An 18014-nucleotide genomic window follows, 5' to 3' on the forward strand; every position below is an offset into this window, starting at 1 on the left:
ATGACAAAGGTTTGTTTTTTTGTTTGGTTGGTTTGTTTAAAATCTGTAATACTTAAAAGGTGGAAACCTTATTCTAAAAGTGCAGGTTACATCTCATCACTACCCACCAAAGCAGGGAAATAGTATAAGAAATGTTTGCAGAGCCCGCCTGGGGAGACTGATTCAGGACTCCAAGGGCAGGGACCCTGAGCTCTCCCTCCCACGCTCACACCAGTACGCACAGGAATTGTAAAAGCAAAGATAAAGTACACGACTTTTCAAATCTGCGTGGCCTTTCTGAGTCTCAAGCACACACTTCCTGAAGGCTGTCCACAAAATTTTGAAAGATTCCCAACCTTGGAAAAGTTTAGAAGCTTTTTGGCTTCTAAAGCCTGCCTTTTGAAAGCTATGCTTTCTCAAAGCATACATGAGTATGATATTCTACATTCATTCTGATAAATGTAGGTCACCAGACTGGAAAAGTCGGGCTAAAGAAAAATATTACATTGAGTTCTCTAGATAATTAGTTCAATTACACCCTCCTTTAGTCCCAGTGGATCCAGGCTGTCACCCTGAAATTCAGATGTCATGTAAGTGACCTACCCCAAATCAATCTCCACTTTTCCTCTTTCTTATATGTGTTGTTCAGTCACTGTGTTTTTCCTGAACCAGAAATAAGACAAAGTTCTGTTCATTTACGTGGTTTATTGTTGTAAACATTAAAATTGCCTTTCTCAAAGAAAGAATTTATCAGAAAAAAAATCAGCATCTCTAACTGTCATACACCATAGAAAAAAAGGCAGTGACTCATCTCATGTGCCATACTAGAAATATACAAAGAAAAATACTACAGAATATGGCAATATTAAAATTCTTACTCAAACATAAAATAATATATTAACTGACAATTTTAGACGTAAAAAAAACAAAAAATTCAAAGTGCTCAGTAATTTCCAGGGAGTTATGTATATTATAAGCACTCTGGAAACAGTCAAAAGCTGCTGCATGCAAGTTCTGTTTAGCTTTAGACAACAAAATAATCAAGATATAAACTTTCTTTTATCAACATCAACGGTACATACAACACTTACAAACAAGGAATGTCGGACGGTGTTACAAACACTATGTGTCCCTTTTGTCAGGATTTGCCAATGTATTGATACTTGTGCCCACCTATTATACAATTGAGAAAATGTTTAAGCTCAGATAACTACCAATCTTTATAAAAATCTAACAGACTACATAGTGTCTGAAATACTATTTATATAATATAGACATTACTGAAGTAGCAAGTGCCTATAACATCTTCAACCTAGAATCACATGCTTGTCCCTTTTTTATGTAGTTATTTTCTTTTTTTTTGCAAACACACTTACTTTTTAGAATTTCCGATATTTATTCATAAATAGGCACAAAATAATTTAAAAAGCCAAACTGCATTGGATAAATTTACAAGCCTCTGCCTTCTTCAACACATGCCACCCACGCAACATTTAGTTTTACTATATATTACAGCTTTCTTTACAGCAGAAAACTTTGAAGGGCAAAATATGTGGGTACCCTTAAGGGTTTTGTGTGTGTGTGTGTGTGTGTGTGTGTGTGTGTGTGTGTGTGTAACATGTGTCTTAACTGCAACAAGCAAGCATGGCCAAACATTTCTCATCGTACATTAGCAATCTGTCTTCTGAACAATAAACTGATTTTGAACTGATAATAAAAAGTTTATACCACTGGATTGTGTGGTGTCCATTTTCTAAATCCAGGATGCCCCGGAGCCAAAATGCCCTTTCAGGTTCTGCCTGCAAGTTAGGAAATAGCGACAGTGTTTGTTTGTTTGTTTCTTTGTTTGTTTACTTTAGGGATGGGGGCTAGGGGTCTACAGAAGGGGGGTGACATAAACTGGACTCTTTAGCCAGCTCTCTGCCCATGTGATCAGCCCCCTCTGGATGGTTTTTCTTTCCAAGTCTTTTGAGTGCATGGGAGAAGATTTTAGAAAGGTAAGGTGTCCAGGAAAAGTTTGTCAATTATTGCTGGTGGCGGTACCAAGTCTTCCAGTTTTAGGTAGAAAATGCGCTGGAGGCCCTGTGTGCAAAGGGTGCGGAGTTCTGGGAGCTTCCCCAACAGTTTGGACAGATAGTTGGGTCGGTTCAAGCCCCCGTTATTGAAAGTCACGTGGTCTTTAAGACAATTTACAATTTTGTTTTGTAGCTCTTCCACTCTCTTAGGTTCCTTGAGCCCGTGTCTCTCTGCAGAAAATGCAATCAGAAACAAAAGAAGAAGGCATAAGGAGTTAGTCAGCTGGCAGAATCAGAGACAGTCTGTGATTAGGGAATGCCATGACACCGGTCCCACCAGAGAAAGTTCTGAAGGGGAAAGTGCCCTGCAGCAGCAGTACTGACCTGTGACCATAGCCAGGGCAGCAATGCAGGAGAAGGCAGAAATGTCGATGTTCATATTCTGCAAGTTGGAGGAGAATTCAACAATGGAATCAATCCATTCCCCAAAGCCACGCACGCATTGCAACCTGTGCAAGACCACCCCATTGCAAAAGATGAGTTTACCCTCCACTGGGTTGGACCTGCAATTAATACCAAAGAGAGAGGGGAGAAAAAGAGAGAGAGAGAAGCTAAACAACTAATTACTGGAAGAGCAATAAATGAGGGATTTAAGAGGCACCTAATTACTGAAGAGTTAATAAAATGTAGACCAGTGGACCTTGAAAGGGTTTAATTTCATAACAATCAAGAAGTGCTCTAACCCACCTCCACTCCCTTCACCCAAGGCTTCTGGGCTCACTCTTTCCTTTCCCCACCTTTCTTTTTTTTTTTTTTTTAAATCTCCCTCCCCTCCCCCCAGCCCTTTTTTCTCCCTTTCCTGTACTTCCGCATTCCTCTCCAGGCCTCCCTCATTACCTGTACGCTAATCGCAGAACAAATAATTCTAAGAAAGCTGATTCAAAAAGCAGGTCTTGATCAGCTTTGGGCAGGTCAGCAAAGCCAGGGATCTTCTCTGCCCAACCTCTGATGATCTCCATAGAGCCAGTCAGGAGATCGTAGAATTGCTGTATGTGCTGGGTGTCATCTCCACTCATCTGATAGTCAGGGTTTGCCTGAAACTGGAATTTCATTTTAAAAAGCACTTAATGAGGTTCTCTAAAATATATAACCCGTGAAATTGCTAACCCCGTTTCTAGTAGGGGAGCCAGGTTTTTATAACAATTAAACCTCTCTCTGACCAGTAAGGAAATTAGATGTTCCGGGGCAATTAATTCAATTAGGGACGGTGCTATGAGGTCGCCGCTTTAAATATGTAAATTACCATTTCCATACAGACTAAATACAGTGCCATCCAGCCCTGGGAAACGTTCAGTCTTATCTCCACAAAACAATTGACACGGTAGTATTCATGCTAATCCCAGAGTGGGTCTTGAGCGGAGGCGCCCTTTGCAAAGCTTAATAATACTGCAGTCGCTACTAGGTTTGTCCACGCTCCCTCCAACCAAAGCCTGCACATTTTCACAACTGGAGTAAAAGAGGAACGGTCCCACTTAATTCCTGACCCCGAGACTGCCCCACTTCCCCGTGTCATTCCTTCTGCCCTCTTTTCATTCCCTGGTCCCAAGCAAATCCCAATCTTCACTGGGGGCGGGGGAGGGGGCATCCCGGTAACTTCGCGTAAAGTAGATCTGGGAAGAAAGGTTAGGCAGAGTCTCAGTCTGGGCCTTTCAGAGTTCAGGATTGTCGGGCAATGGAGGTTCGCAAAGATTCAAGCCCTCTGGCCTGCTCTCAGATCTACACTTCAGCTCCTGCACCTTAGTGTCTTGCTCCCGGAACCCTGCCGAGAGCTGTGAAGCCTGTATTCTGGTTTGCCTCCTTTACCCTTGAGTCTGGGGCTTTAAGTTGAGTATAGGGAGAGGGTCCTGCCCATCTGTTGGTTTGTACACATGATAACCGCCATTAGCTTCTTACCCTGGAATAGTCCAAGCTGGTCATAGCCGGATTGGAGTCGACGTGGGCTCTGACTAGGGCACTGATCAGGCTCACCGGAGGTGAGGGGGGAGAGGGATCCTGTGGGCTCTTCGGCTTCGAGGGTAAACGACCTCTCCGGCCTTTTAAACTGTCCGTACGAACCACTGTAAAGGAAGAGTCCGGTTAACGCCGGTCCCTTGAGCCCACACTCAGCCGTCTCACAGGGCTCTCCCCGGAGGCCGCAGTGGGAATCAGACCTGGTGGTCCAGGGCTCCTCTAGCTTGTAAAGACTTTAGTGATGAGAAGTATTAAATTTATATATTAAAAAAAAGGACGGGGGTATTTTATACCTTCTTCCAACTGGGACGAAGACCAGGAGGGCCCTGTGACTTTCTTTAGAGAAGGCTGGGCCATTAGGCAGTGGGATCCTGGACTGGGGGGGGGGGGGGGGGGGGAAACAGGGTCCACAAGCACCTAGTGGTCTTTCATGGGCACCGAACACACAAGAGATCAGCAGCTTGCCCCGACCTACCTTCTTTAACCATCCCAACAGCCAGGCACTTCTGAAACCGACAGTATTGACAACGATTTCGGCGGCGCTTGTCCACTGGGCAGTTCTTATTTGCTAAACACACGTATTTCGCGTTTTTTTGCACCGTGCGCTGCAGAGAGAGAGAATGTAGGCCAAAAATTATTATTTTTTAATTAAAAGTCTACTAAACTGGAGACATTTTTTAATGGCTTGGATCTGCATTTCTTTCCTACAAACACAAACACTACTCCTTTAAAAAAAATTTTTTTTCTTGTTCTTTTCTTCCTATTTCCTTTCCTTTTCCTCCCCCAGGGCATTTACCAGAAGAAAATTGATAGCGTTAACATTTGAGCTAACCTTGCCGCTCCTTGCTGTGTTTTATATGCCAGGAGAAGGAGCAGGAGACGCTCAGTAAATACAAATCCGTGCGCATTCATATTATTTACATTCCTTGGAGACCTTCTCTATTTAAAATGATAAGATTATTCAATCAGGATGGCGAAATAAAGAGATCACTTAATTTGACCATAGGGAATTCTGTTCCACTTGGTTAGCTCAGACACGGTTCTCTGTCCTAACCAATTTCAATCTGAACGAGGAAGACAGAGCCTAACACATGCAAATAGCCCTGTTCCAACTCTGGCTCCAGCAATTTCGGGAGAGAGCCCGCCAGGGCGGCAGGTTGCTGAGGGGCGAGGGGGGCGGGGTGAAACCTTGACTCTCCCAGTCTTGCTTATTTCTTTTCTTAGACTACCCGAAGCCCCTTCCGCAGCCGGTGGGGTGTCTTCAAGGAACTAGGGCTGGGCTGCCTACCGGAAGGGGAGAGCACACTCCTGGGTCTCAGGTACTAGGTCAGCGCTACCTGTCACCTCCGCCCAGTCTTGCTCACCTTAAAGAAACCTTTGCAGCCCTCACAAGTGCGAACACCGTAGTGCTGACAGGCTGCGTTGTCGCCGCAGACAGCGCACAGACCCTCGTTGGAGGGAGAGCCCCGGGACGGCGGCGAGGGCACCTGCGAGTCAAGCAACTGCGACGCGTGGCCGATCTGCAGGCCCGGGAAGCCCATGGATGCCGGCTTGCGAATGGGGTTGGGCACGGCGAAGGTCTGCCCATCCACTACGTGGTGGCTGCCCGCGGGCTCCGGGTTCATGGGGACGTGCAGAGGCCCGTCGAAGCGCATCTGGCAGCTAGACACAGGAGTGCCCGGGGGCGACTGCTTAAAGGAGAAGAGTGAAAGGCGGGAGACAGGTGTCTTCCTCTGCTCGATCATGTGCGTGGTGGCCACGTAGTTCTGATGGAAGTTGTGAAGAGACCCCGGGTCGTCCCACATCGGGCTATGCTGCACCTGGAAGCCCGGGGTGCTGGGTGTCGGGGGCGAGGAGGGCTTGTAGTAAACCGACCCGGAGTGTGGCATCATCTCCTCGGACTGAGGGGGCAGGTGGCTGTGCTGCTGGTAGTTGTGCATCTGAATGTCTTCCACCTTAATGGAGGACTGCTGTCCGGACAGGGGCATTTGGTACAAGCAAGGTGGCTTGACGTCGTAGCCTGTGCTGTAGTTGTCCATAAAGGTACTGAAGCTGGGGAGAGAAGTGGTGGCAGTGATTTCAGTGTTGGTGAGGTCCATGCTAAACTTGACAAACTCTGGAGTTAAGAAATCGGAGCTGTATTCTCCCGAAGAGTGGTAACTGTAGCTCTGAGAAGCGGGGCTGGCTCCTTGAGGCGAGGACCCATACTGCGCCTGAACACAAGGCATGGCTGGAAATGAAACAGGGTGATACACACTCAGCCTGGTCAACGGAACACTTTCTTCCGGGCTCAGGTACACCTGGAGCTACACCGGCAGCCCGCGGTGTCAGAAGAGAGAGGGTAGGGGTGCGAGGGGAAGGGCAGGAGAGGTCGGAGCGGCAATGAAGAAAGGAAAGCACTGATTCCCCAAACGACCCAGAGCTGGAAAGCTGTCCAGGGTCTACACTCCCGGCTAGTTCCAAATGCTCCCCTACTCCAACCCCTTCCCACAGCCAATCTTAGCAGCCTCTACGCTGAGCTTAGAGTCAGGATTTCTAGAACCCACGGTCTAGAAATGAAGTTGAATTGCACGATGAGAAAGCTATTCTTCTCTGTGACCAGAAGGCATAGCTGGCCTGAGAAGATCCCGTTGCCCTGTCTAGACATGGGGAAACTCGGGAAAGGTGATGAAAGAAAAAGCTCACTAACCTTCAGCCGAGTTATTGGAGTTTTCGAGGAAATTAAAGGTGGACAGTGTCGTAATTCAACGAAGGACAAAGTTTCCAAGATTTTTAAAAAAGCAATTGGGAATCCAGCCCGTCAGATCTCCCTGAAATACAGACACAGGAAGTTTGAGGATGTTTTCCCACCGACTTTTCCCACCGCTGGGCAGAGGCGACTCACAAGCAGGCCCTTCAGTGCCTCCTTAGGAATGAGTGTGAAGACTTTACCAAACAGCAGCTTAAAGGAATGTGCAAAGACGTGGCTAAACAACAGATAATGCCACTCATCTCCCAGTGAAAATCCCTGCAGAGAAAGCATCCTAGAGGCAAGACATCCCATGAGCCTATTTGATACTTAACAATATAATGAATTGGCCCCTTTGCCATAGACGAAAGCGTCATTTTGATCCTACTTTATTTCAAACCTGACTAAGAAGGCTAAGGCACAGAGAAAGCACAGCATCAAAGCCTTCTCTTAAATATTTTTTTTCTTGTAGCCCAACGGACTTTTCTCTTAGAAGAGAAAAGAAAGTTGGTAGAATTCAAGAAAATACAATTAAAAAACAATAGAAATCCTACCCTTAGAAAATGTTAACAAGGCCTGGACAACCAAGAAGCCAATTTGAGTGCAAGTGTATGCTTTTGACCCAGCACCAGGGTTTGGGGGTACAAGTGAATTGGTGTTCCTCCAGAGAACTGGATTTTCAACACCTTTAATAGCCCAGAGGTGATAAGAGGGACCTCTACTTTACCAGAAGTATCTTGGGTCAACTGCAGAGGGAAGGGAATATTACGTATATAATATTGGCACCAAAGTTAGAAGCACAGCAAGCTAAACATCTTCTCCACAATGTTTTCCATGGGCTGCCTACTTGCTGGGACAAGGCATTCTTGTGTCCTAGCAATTTTCAGACGTTCCCACTTGGCAAGGCACTCTAGAGCATAGACAGACTTGTTAATAACGATAAAGAAACCCAACACCCGCTCCTTCTGCTCCCTCTTTCCCTTCTTCCATAATCTTGCTTCAAGGAGTGGAGAAGGTTGGCCAGAAAAAAATAGAAAGAAGACTCTCTTGCTCCCCCCCCCATCCGCCGCCGCCCTTAGAAATATGTCTGTGTTGGATATTAACCCTAGACGCGTCACGGTTTCATAGCTGCACTCTAACCTCACGCACACACTCTGCCACATTACCCAAGGACAGCATTTATCAAAACCAGAAATTTCAGGCAACTTAGCAACAGGACACTCTACAGACACCACCTTTACACGACGGTGCCGGGAAAACATCCGCACGCGGGCGAGCTGAGCGACACTGTTCCCAAGCAACGCAGTAACTTTCTCTCCCGGACTGTTTCCCACATGTTCACGAGATCTGGAATCTCCAGCAAGCTCCACTCAATTTCACACCCAGAGCAAACTTTGCGCACATCTCCGCAGGCAAGTCCGCATCTCCTAAAACTGTGGGCGCCCCCCCCCACTTCCACATCCACCAATGAGAAGCCTGGAAGGCTCTGCCGGCAACCAACTCCCCCCCTAACTCTACACAGACCAAGTTCCAGCAAAGGCTCGTCGGAGCCGCGCGCGCCCACTCGCCATCCCGCAGCCCTTTCGCACTCCACGTCTCTGGCGCCCACTTGCAGAGAACCTGTCCCCGGTCCGCAAAGACCGGGAGAACGCGAGACCACCGGCGGCATCGCCGCACCTACTCACTTCTCTGATCTCTTCATTCATTCAACTCCGCCGAAGTGCAGTTCCCTCCGGGAGCCGGGGCTCCGGGGTCCGCGGGAGCGCTGCGGGAGCCGGGCGCGGGGAGTCACACGCCGCCAGCCCGGCGGGAGAAGAGGCAGGCAGCCGGCGGGGCAGGCGAGAGGGACGCGGAGCTGTGCAGAGCCGCGGGGCGGACTGGCCCTGGCCGCCAATGTGCCTTTGTTTATGTGGCTCGGTCTGCCGCTGCCAACAAGCACCTAAAGTCTGCGCGCGTCAGCGCGCGTCAGCGGCCCGCGGTCCAATCGCCGAGCCGCCGCGCTCCCCGGACTCCTGGCCCGCTCTCGCTTTGGTATATTTCCGACCTGACGTCACGACTGGGGCTGATTTTAAGGTGGGAACGGTTCTGCGTTCACCTTGGTAGCCCACTTGAGTGGTTTCTTAATTTTTTTTTTCCGAAAGAAGTGTGACTTCTGCAACCCAGGTCCGTAAAACCCGCGGTGATGCTACGCTTCACCTGCCCCCAGGCCCTGAGTCCTCACACGTGGGGAGGGTGCAACAAAAGCTTGAATGGAAAAGAACGCTGGCGTGGGCCAGGTAGCTGGCACCTGGGCCGCACGGGCAGACGTGTGCCTTGCTGCTTCCCAACATCACCCCCACACAGTCCTTAGCGGAAGTGCAGACAAATGTCCCGTGACTCGTAGCTCTCCAGGGGCTTGGGCGATAGATGGACCCTCACTAGTCCGTGCATCCGCTTCTCCCTTTTTCTATATCAGTCTTCCACCCTCCTTCTAGAGATAAGGGGGACAGGGCCCACTTTCCTTTCTCTTCTCTTTCCTGAAACTAAAAGGCTTTAATACTTAAAGGAGTGTGGAAGAGGAGAGAGTAGATACTGAGCCAGGCCTTCGAAGACCCCACAAGTAGGAGCGAACTGCTGCCTGCTTTTCTTTTGCAGACAAGGCACCAGAGTCGGGCAACAGGTGCGCCTCCAGAGCAGAAAGGTGATCTGAGCCATCCCTTCGGTCAGCTCTGAATAGCATTGACTTTTTGCTGTGCCCACCAAGCCTGTCCTGTCCCTCTCACGGGTTTCTGAAACACAAGGGCTGTGGTACCCGAAACCAAGAAGAAAGCATGGTGGGAAAAGCGGCAAAGGGAGTGGAGCCTGAGGCGGTGGTGGGCCGTGCCGTGTCTCGGAAAAACGGAAAGTGTGTGCCCATTGCCTCAGCCCAGGGTCCGTGGGCTGTGGGAGCGTGTCCTACCACCGCGGTCCTCGGAGTCGCCTCCCGTTGTGCTCTGCAAGACCATCCGCCCGCCAAGCGCGTGGATCTTTCTAGCAAAGGAATCGCCGCTCCTCCCGAGGGCGAGCCTTACTCCTAGTACCCCAGCTTTGCTGGGCGGCAGACTTCCTAGGGTTTTTCCCGAGACCTGGAAGGGCCAGGGGCCGAGGGAGGGCGACTTTGGAGGGTCCCCTTCTCCGCCCAGGACAGCGCTCCTCCTCCCCTCCTCCCGAGCGTTGGCTGGCTCCCAAGCTACAGGGGGAGGGGGTCTGTGCAAAGTGCAACTCGGCCCCCTCTCGGTGATCCTGGCACTAGCGGAGAGCACCGCGGAACTCTCAGGGTTGTGGGGTTGCTCATTCCTAGCCTGCACCTCCGCCTTTGCGGGCTCCGTGCGGAGCGAGCCTGCGGCTGCAGAGGCGTTGCCATCGGGTGCCCTGCGGCTGCCCAGACAAGCCGCGGGCTGAGCTGTGCAGCAGCCTCGGGGAAACCTACGTGACCACCCTAAGTTTCCCCCAGATGTTGTGGCTGCCTCTCCAGCTGCTGCCGCTACGGCTCAGCGGTGCCCTAGTGGGCGCGAGAAAAAGAAATAGAATAAAATAAAACCAGGAAGTGGGGGGGGGAGGGCGAAAGAGGGGGCAGGGTGAAGAACAGCTTATTAGTGTGAGCTCGGCAGCGTCAGCGCCCCGTGGGCAGAAGCGATTCCACGCGAACGAAAGGGAAAAAGTGAGAGTTTGGAGAGCAATGGAGAAGGAAGGGGGTGGGGGTGGCGGTGACGCAGGGCGCAGGCATTGACGCACCGGCCAGGCTGGGCCCAAAATAGCAGCAACTCCAGCTCACAGGCGCCCTCCCGGGTTCCCTTCCGCGAGGGAGCAGGGTGCGGTCAGGGGGGAGCTTTCCTTGATCCACGCGGTGGGCCAGGTTCCCGGCAGCTATTTTCAGACAGTCGGAAACCCAAGCTTAGCTACACTGGGGTGGAAGTTATTATTTTTTAATACAGTTCCAGGAGAGCGAGTAAGATCACAACCACAGCCCTCGCTACACAAATGCGGCTAAGTAAACGCGTTGCTTTCCACACACTCCTCTCCCTCAGTCGTTAAAAACATTCAGTTTGGGTTGGGTTGAGTCTGGAGACATTTTGAAAAATGTCCTCCCAGAGAGTAAAAGGGGGCTGGAGTTTTTTGTATAGAGCACTTACGGAACAAGCACAGCAACGTGCGACTTATGGTTCTCTGATAAAAGCCTTTGCTCAAGTCTTGAGCTATCCAAGATCAAAAAACAGCGGTCATAGCAATTTAATAAAGTAATACGTGAGAATAGAGTAGTGATTACATGTAAATGAGAGAAAGTGAAGATTTCTTTTCCATCCGTGTGAGTTGTCCCTCTCATCTAATTCATGTTCGGCTCCCTGAAATGTTACTCCTACTTAGGAAAGACTCATAAACTTGCTTATACTAATTCTTGACTGAGACTATTCTAGGCTCGGGCCGGACTCGCACATGATCCAGGTGGTAAGGATCCAGTGCACAGATCGTAAAGTATAAAAGGGCGGTGCTCAAAACCTCAGACCGCTGTTTTCCTTCCACTTGATTCTGGAGGGGCAAAACTGCAGGAGCCAGGACGAGGTCTGCAATTGACTGATCTTGTCAGTAGGGGGCCTGACTCCACAATGTTCGAGAGACTCTCTCACACAAGCACACGCACGCGCGCTCACACACACACACACACACACACACACACACACACACAAACACACTTAGCTATTTACTACTTAGGCTAACTAAGCCCCAGGAGAAAATTCTGCAGGCCCAAATGTTCATATTATTTGGAATTCATAACAACTCTTTTATTTTTTTTCTATTTTGTTCAAAACGGAAACACGTGGAATTTGGTTCACAATGGATTTTCTTTATTTCCTCCTGCCCATGTTTAACTCACTGTTAGGTCACAGAGGAAAAAAACCAAAATGGCAATAAAATCTCTCATTTTATCTCAAAGCAGTTCAAATTGGCATATAGTTTGGAAAAATGAAAGCATGTTTTAAAATCCTATGATTACATGTTTAAATAAATTACAGTTTAGAAGAGGATTCCTGTGGGTATATTTGCTAGTACATAAGAGAATGCTTTTGTGCACAGAGGTTTAATTACACATATAATGGAATCAAAATGTAGAATTGAACAACCTTTCAGAAAATGTTAAAACGATGCTTTAGGCTAAAGGAACTGAAATTCTGCATTTATATGGCTGCAACCCTTCTGCATTCTTACACATAAATATTTCAAACAAAGTGTTTTATAACTCAATTAAAATGACAATGTTTTTTTCTAGATCCAGAGTCTGAAGTAACTTTAAATTATTGCCATGTCTAAATGTGTAAAGTTTCCCCACAATAAAGGTCTATTTTCTTAATAATTTAAAATAATGGAAGCAAAAAATTGGTGCTCTCCATAGGAGTTTCACCTTATATAAACTATAAGTTGTTATTAATAAATATAATGATGTGACCTCAGAAAGCATTGATAAAAGTGTCATTATATTACCTTTTATGATATTAACACATACCAAGCAGAATATATTTCCTGTGTGTAGAAAAAATATTTTCATTGAAAATCAGTATAAATGCATATAAATTCACATCTAAACCTAAGTATTTTATTTTATGCATGGCTAAGCAGATTATACTTAATAAAACTGAGCTTTTGGTATAATTTAGAGAGCAAACATAAATGTAATCCCATATGATTTTCTATTTTAATGCATGGGAAGAGGCCTCTGGGGATTGATTTCTGTATTCTCCCCAAATGAATTCAAAGACCTCACAAGGCAGATACAATGAAACAGACATACCTGCTATGCTGTCAGAGTTGAGGCAACTTTAAGGTATTTCTTTAAAATATTGTAGGTATTAAAACTTATAAGCATTAAAATGAGATGCATTTTACATTATGTTTGAACAAACTTTCATTCACAGCCTATATGACTATTTGGTAGACAGTCTTACAGTAGGAACAGAAGAAAGAAAATTTCACCTTAAACCGTCTGTTTCTCAGAAGAAAAAAAATTAGTATCGAAGATATTTTATTGTTTTGCTTTTGCCATTTCATTTGCATTCATGGGCAATTAATCAGCCACACTGCGCCTTTCCTGTGGAATACTTAGAGGAGTCCATCGCTTTTTTGATATTCACATTCGGGATAGAGGCAGCTTTTATTCAGTTTTACTCAGCCTGTTTTTCAGCAAAGACCAATGATTTTTTAAAATGTCTTACTTTAATTCAGAACTCAATTCTAGAAAATGTGTAAAGATGCACAGAAGTAAACAGCATTTTTTTCTAGAAGCTTCTACTTATAAATTAAAATCATAAAACTGAACATATGGTAAAACCTCATGCCACTCAAAAACTATTTTACATAATAAAAATCTTTGGTTTTTTCCTTAATACTTGGCTTGCAGTGGTCTTCTAATACAAGCTTTTATAGTAACGATTTAACTTTTCCTTATGAAAAAATTATCTACTAGAAAAATGATTGTTTTGTTTTAGAATTTATTTGCTTATTTCAGTATGCATGAAAGACATTAAAATGTAGAATGCCCTAAAACACATTTAAAGATCCTAAGAATAAAGTTATATGCTAATATAAAAGACACCTGAAATTCTAACAAGAGCCAATGACATTAGTTATTCTAACAGAACTAGACAACATTTCTTTAAACAGGTAAAATATACACTTTGCAACAGTTATATGTGAGTCACAGGTGACACTTTTTAGTTTTGTTCTACACTTAGTGATAAAATAACCATATTTTACTTTTTACTTCAAGCTAATTGGTAGAGAACTAACTTCTTAATTTAATAAAAGGAAAATAAAGTATTGATATATTCAGACAAAGACATATATGCCCTTTTCCTCATCATAATTCTCAATTATCAAGCTTACAATTTGAATACTACAAAAGTAACTTATCGCAAGGACCCTTATAGTGATAAGTAATAAATCTAATTACCATATCCTTTGAATAGATGTAATATAAATTTCATTGCTCACTTAAAAGTTCCAAAGTTAACAGCATAAACTTGAAGTTGAGTAATTAAGTAATCCTTATATAGACACTTATTAAAGTATTTATACATATTATCTTAAATCTACATCTATCATTTTGCCAATTAAAATTAGGACTTTAATTGCAATTAAGTAATTTAATTGCCAATTGAACAGCAAAATTGCTAAGTGACTAATTTTAATGCCTATTTTAATTACCAATCATGACTGGGGAGGGAGCTAATCAAGTTACATCAAGCAGTACCAGAGTAATGATGTGGAAAAAAATGGAGAACAAACATTCAAGGCTACATGCTTTAAAAAAAGAAACATAAATTAAATAAATGCAAACACAATCTTATAAATGTACAAAAATACTGTATTTCAATATCTGAATACAGAACATGAAAGAGAACAAGATTAATTAAAGAGCTCCTGTCAATCTTCAGTCAAAGTAAGAGCAACCCAAGTCAGTTTTTTATGTGGTATTTGCATGGCCCTCTTGCCAACCCATACAAAAACAAAGCTGCATGTCGGTCAGAATAAGAGACTGCCCTGCTTGGCTGGGGGAATATTCCACACTGACACTCATAAAAGAGAGAAACAAGTTTCTGAGACAACAACATGAGCTTTGAATTTGAAAAGCGGATTCAAGAGCAATGGGTTCACACTCTTTCCTGGTGACTCACACCCCCACTTAGCTGAATGAAGAGCTTCTACACTAGAAGTCTAATGCCTATTCACAGCTGGTTCGGCCACCTTGAGGAAACCATAAAGGTAGGGTACTTAAAGGTCACAAATTTGTTTGTGAGCAAAAAGGGGGGGAGCAGGTAGAACCATATTGTAATTAAAAATCACTTGGTATGGGGGATACACTTACTTGTAAGTCCTTTTCTGTTGTTGTTGTTGTCCAATTAGAATAAACATATCAGCTCAAGATAAAGGCCCTATGCCTACGGACAACAGAAACACAGAGATATCTCCTTGGCCAACACACGCATTATTTTCAAAAGTTTTCCTGTCTAAACAAATTCTCATATTAACAACATGGAAGGGCAACACAGAAAAAAAATCAATTTAAGATTGAGGACAAAAAAAAATAGACAGTGATTTCTTGGTACAATAGCAATTCTGGTACTTTCTGGTCCTGGTGTTCTCCTTGGCAGCCAGCCACATTATTTAGAGTAACAGGGCACATCTATTAGTTGTTTACTTAAAATGAAATGACACTGTAAGGTACACATCTTAGGTTTGCTGCCATGTCGACCTACAAAAAAGACGCATAGTTTGCACCTGCAAAGGTGTCTGAAAGGATTCATGAAGTGCACACAGGAAGATACAATTGGAAGGAGAGGGAGCAAAGAGCCCTGCTTGAGATTTTGCTTGAACTCTGAAAGGAAGCGTAGCAGGCCTTCTGGCCTGGATGTGAAGGAGGAACACTTTAATAATCACAGGGCTTGACAAATGATTGCTGTATCTGCCCAGGACAATAACAGCTTTATAAGGCAGGTTCTGTGGGACTGATTAAAGGACAGTCACTGTCAATTCACAGGTCATGAAGACGGAGTCATTATTGACAAGCAAGCTACTGATCTGGGTTTAAACTCATGGAGCGCTGGTGCCGCAGAGCACACTAAAACCTCAGCTATGAAATGGTTACAAAAACAGCCCAGGCAAAGAAACTTGTCATAAGCTAGCTATATCCTAATTTGTTCTGCGTAACATATTCTGCTATATAGCTACGCAAGACGTTAGGTATAATCATCAGAATGTCTGATCTAACTCAAGCACTAGTTAACAAACCATCAGCCATTACAAGGTGTGGGGGGAGAGGTGGGTGTCACCTTGTCCTTTCACAATGATCCTAAAAGGACATGATGTATAAACTTTTAAAATGTGACGCTTCCTGAAAAGCACACAATTAACAGTAAACACATTTTTAGACCATTCATGACCATTTATGTGTTTGGCTGGTCTATAAGCTCACATGAAAAAAAAAAAAACCCTAGACATATTATGTAGCTAGCTTTAAGATAGACTTTCAAATATGAAAGTAAACCTGAAATTAAAATTTTGAATGATACTTTACTTTGTACTCTTCGGTCTCTGCTTATCTGTCACCGTGATCTGTATTTGTGAATCAACAATACGGACTGTAGTAAAAACACAGCCATGCTTATAAACCACGCTGAAAGGCAGTTACAATATTTTGTTAGCCACCTGGGGATTTAAAAATCTTATATGAAATATTACCAAGCCATTCCAGTAGGATCTAAGGGATGACTTCAGGATGTAGATACTAACAGCTTGGAAAAAGAAAAAAAAAGTCATTATCTCCATGGATTAAGACACAGAGAAAGGGAACCGGGTGCAGGCACTGGTTTGCAGAAAAAGTTCTACTTAGGATTCTGATAGTTCATTATTTCTCAGAACTTTTTTCTTAAGAGTTGAAGCAGGACTTTGTTTTAGGTGGAGAATTTCAAATAAGTACCTAGATTTAAGAGTTATATATGGTTTCAGTTATACTGAAACCATATTTCTCAGAGTCATTTGATTTTTCTGGCTTTAGAGTGTGATGCTCTTGGAGAACGCTAACTGTAACTAACTCGGGAAGTTGTATTTTCCACCTCCCTGCATCTCACCTATTACGTAGAGTGTCAATTTCCAGTACCAGTTTGGTTAAACCTTATCAGTTTTGCATGTCTAGAGGTGGGAGAGGGCGAAGAGAAAAAGGAGATGCAGAAACAGATTTTACAGACTGATGTGACTGGGCCCCTCAAACTACCAATAGTTGATATAGAATTTGAAATGTAGCTCTGTAACTCAATTTATACTACAGCAATTGGGCAATGCTATCTTCCTGTTGTTATCATCAGGTCAAGGGATATAAATTGTACCAGGTCATTCATTTTGCTGTTCAGAGAGTCATTAGGTTCCTCCCAGAATATATATGATTGATATCCCTGGAGGTGAAAGGCTAAAGGAACCATATGGCAACATGTTGCATTCCGTATGCTATCTGCCCATCCGTGCTTAAGCTGCCATTAGCAACATCTGTACCTTACAGAAATCCAGCTGCGCCGAGGAAGGCTGACAGAATTGTACTTGGGGGTTGGAAATCTAGTTTAGCGCCATTAACTTGAGACTTAAGAGTCTATCTGCTAGGACGAATGGAAGCTTTCACAATTAGACGAGACGACACAAATGCTTTATTAAAGTTTAATCTTGAACTCCCAATTAGCGAAAGTGCATTACAAATAGATTGCAATTTCCTAGAAGGCACAGCAAGTTCTCAGCCAGCCTGCCTGCCTGCCACGTGCGAGGGGGGCTGCAGAGCAGCCGGAAGGACAGGGCTCACGATTGGCCTCTGCGGCCCACAAGTCCCTAAAAGTCCCTGGCAGCGCGACAGTAAGGGCTTGAGCGGGCCAGATTGGGATCCCGGGGTTGGGGGGTCCCGGTAAGGGAGAGATGAGGGGGGAAGGAGTGGCTGGGGAGGGGCTAGGGAGGCGGGCGACGTGGTGGCCGTGTGGCGCCGGCCTCTCGGGAGGAGCCTGTTGTGGCTGGTCCCACCGAAGTTTCTCTCCCGCTCCGGCGCTCCACACCCACCTCGGATTCCTGCACCGGCGCGGGACACGGCGGGGACAGGAGTCCGGGCAGGGCTGCCCCCGGCCCTCCCCGAGCCCCCAGCCCGGTCCAGGAAACGTTACCTGCCCAGCGCTCCCGGCCCCAGGTCGCCGCGTCCCCCGGGCGCAGAGAGTGGTCGCGCAGGCGGCTCCAGCTCCTCGTGCAGTCCCGGGCGCGCAGCGAGGAGCGCCGACCGCCGAGCGGAGTCCCGGGGCCGAGGTCTGCCATCCCCGCGGGGACGCGGGGCCGGGGGGCGGGGGCCGGAGAGCGGCCAGGAAGGCGCGCGCTCCGGTCCATTGTCGCCGCCCGCCCGCCCGCGCGCAACCCCGCGCCCTCGGTCCCGCGGCCAAGCGCGTCAGCGGCCCCGTCAGCCGGGCCGGGCTCCGTGACGCGCGCAGCCAGCGCTATAAATAACCCGCAGCCCGCCCCGGGCGACCCGCCAGTGACGCCGGACCCGCGGGGAGGAGCGGCCGGGGAAACAATGACCCGCTGCACCCGGCAGCCAAGCAGCTAGCCCGGCCCTCCGTGCTCCCCCGCCTGGCCGAGGGGCCGTCCCGGCCTCCGGCGACCGCGCGCCAACCTGGACGCCCTGTGCTCCAAACTCCTCACCAAGTTCCTCTCAAGTTGCTTTAAAACCGTCTGGATGCTTCTCCGCCCCAACG

General features: G+C 46.3%; 1 protein-coding gene across 5 annotated transcripts; it reads right to left on the minus strand.

Moving 5' to 3' along the window:
- Window positions 1-664: 664 nt before the first annotated feature.
- Nr4a2 (nuclear receptor subfamily 4 group A member 2) lies at window positions 665-17524 on the minus strand. Of its 5 annotated transcripts, none has more exons than XM_087899972.1 (8): window positions 17436-17524; window positions 6694-6814; window positions 5369-6056; window positions 4480-4609; window positions 3948-4111; window positions 2892-3094; window positions 2379-2557; window positions 665-2225 (listed from the first exon to the last, which is right to left on the minus strand). In XM_087899972.1, exons 3-8 carry the CDS (start codon window positions 6041-6043, stop codon window positions 1969-1971), a joined length of 1608 nt encoding a protein of 535 aa, XP_087756098.1. In that variant the 5' UTR covers window positions 6044-6056; window positions 6694-6814; window positions 17436-17524; the 3' UTR covers window positions 665-1968. The 5 variants fall into 5 exon arrangements, with proteins under 5 accessions (XP_087756098.1, XP_087756097.1, XP_048282036.1 ...); XM_087899971.1 differs by having other exon boundaries at window positions 5369-6234; XM_048426079.3 differs by lacking the exon at window positions 17436-17524 and adding an exon at window positions 8418-10050.
- Window positions 17525-18014: the final 490 nt, after the last annotated feature.

Source organism: Myodes glareolus, chromosome 21 (genome assembly GCF_982192425.1).
Source record: "Myodes glareolus chromosome 21, mMyoGla1.1, whole genome shotgun sequence".
NCBI classification, from domain to species: domain Eukaryota; kingdom Metazoa; phylum Chordata; class Mammalia; order Rodentia; family Cricetidae; genus Myodes; species Myodes glareolus.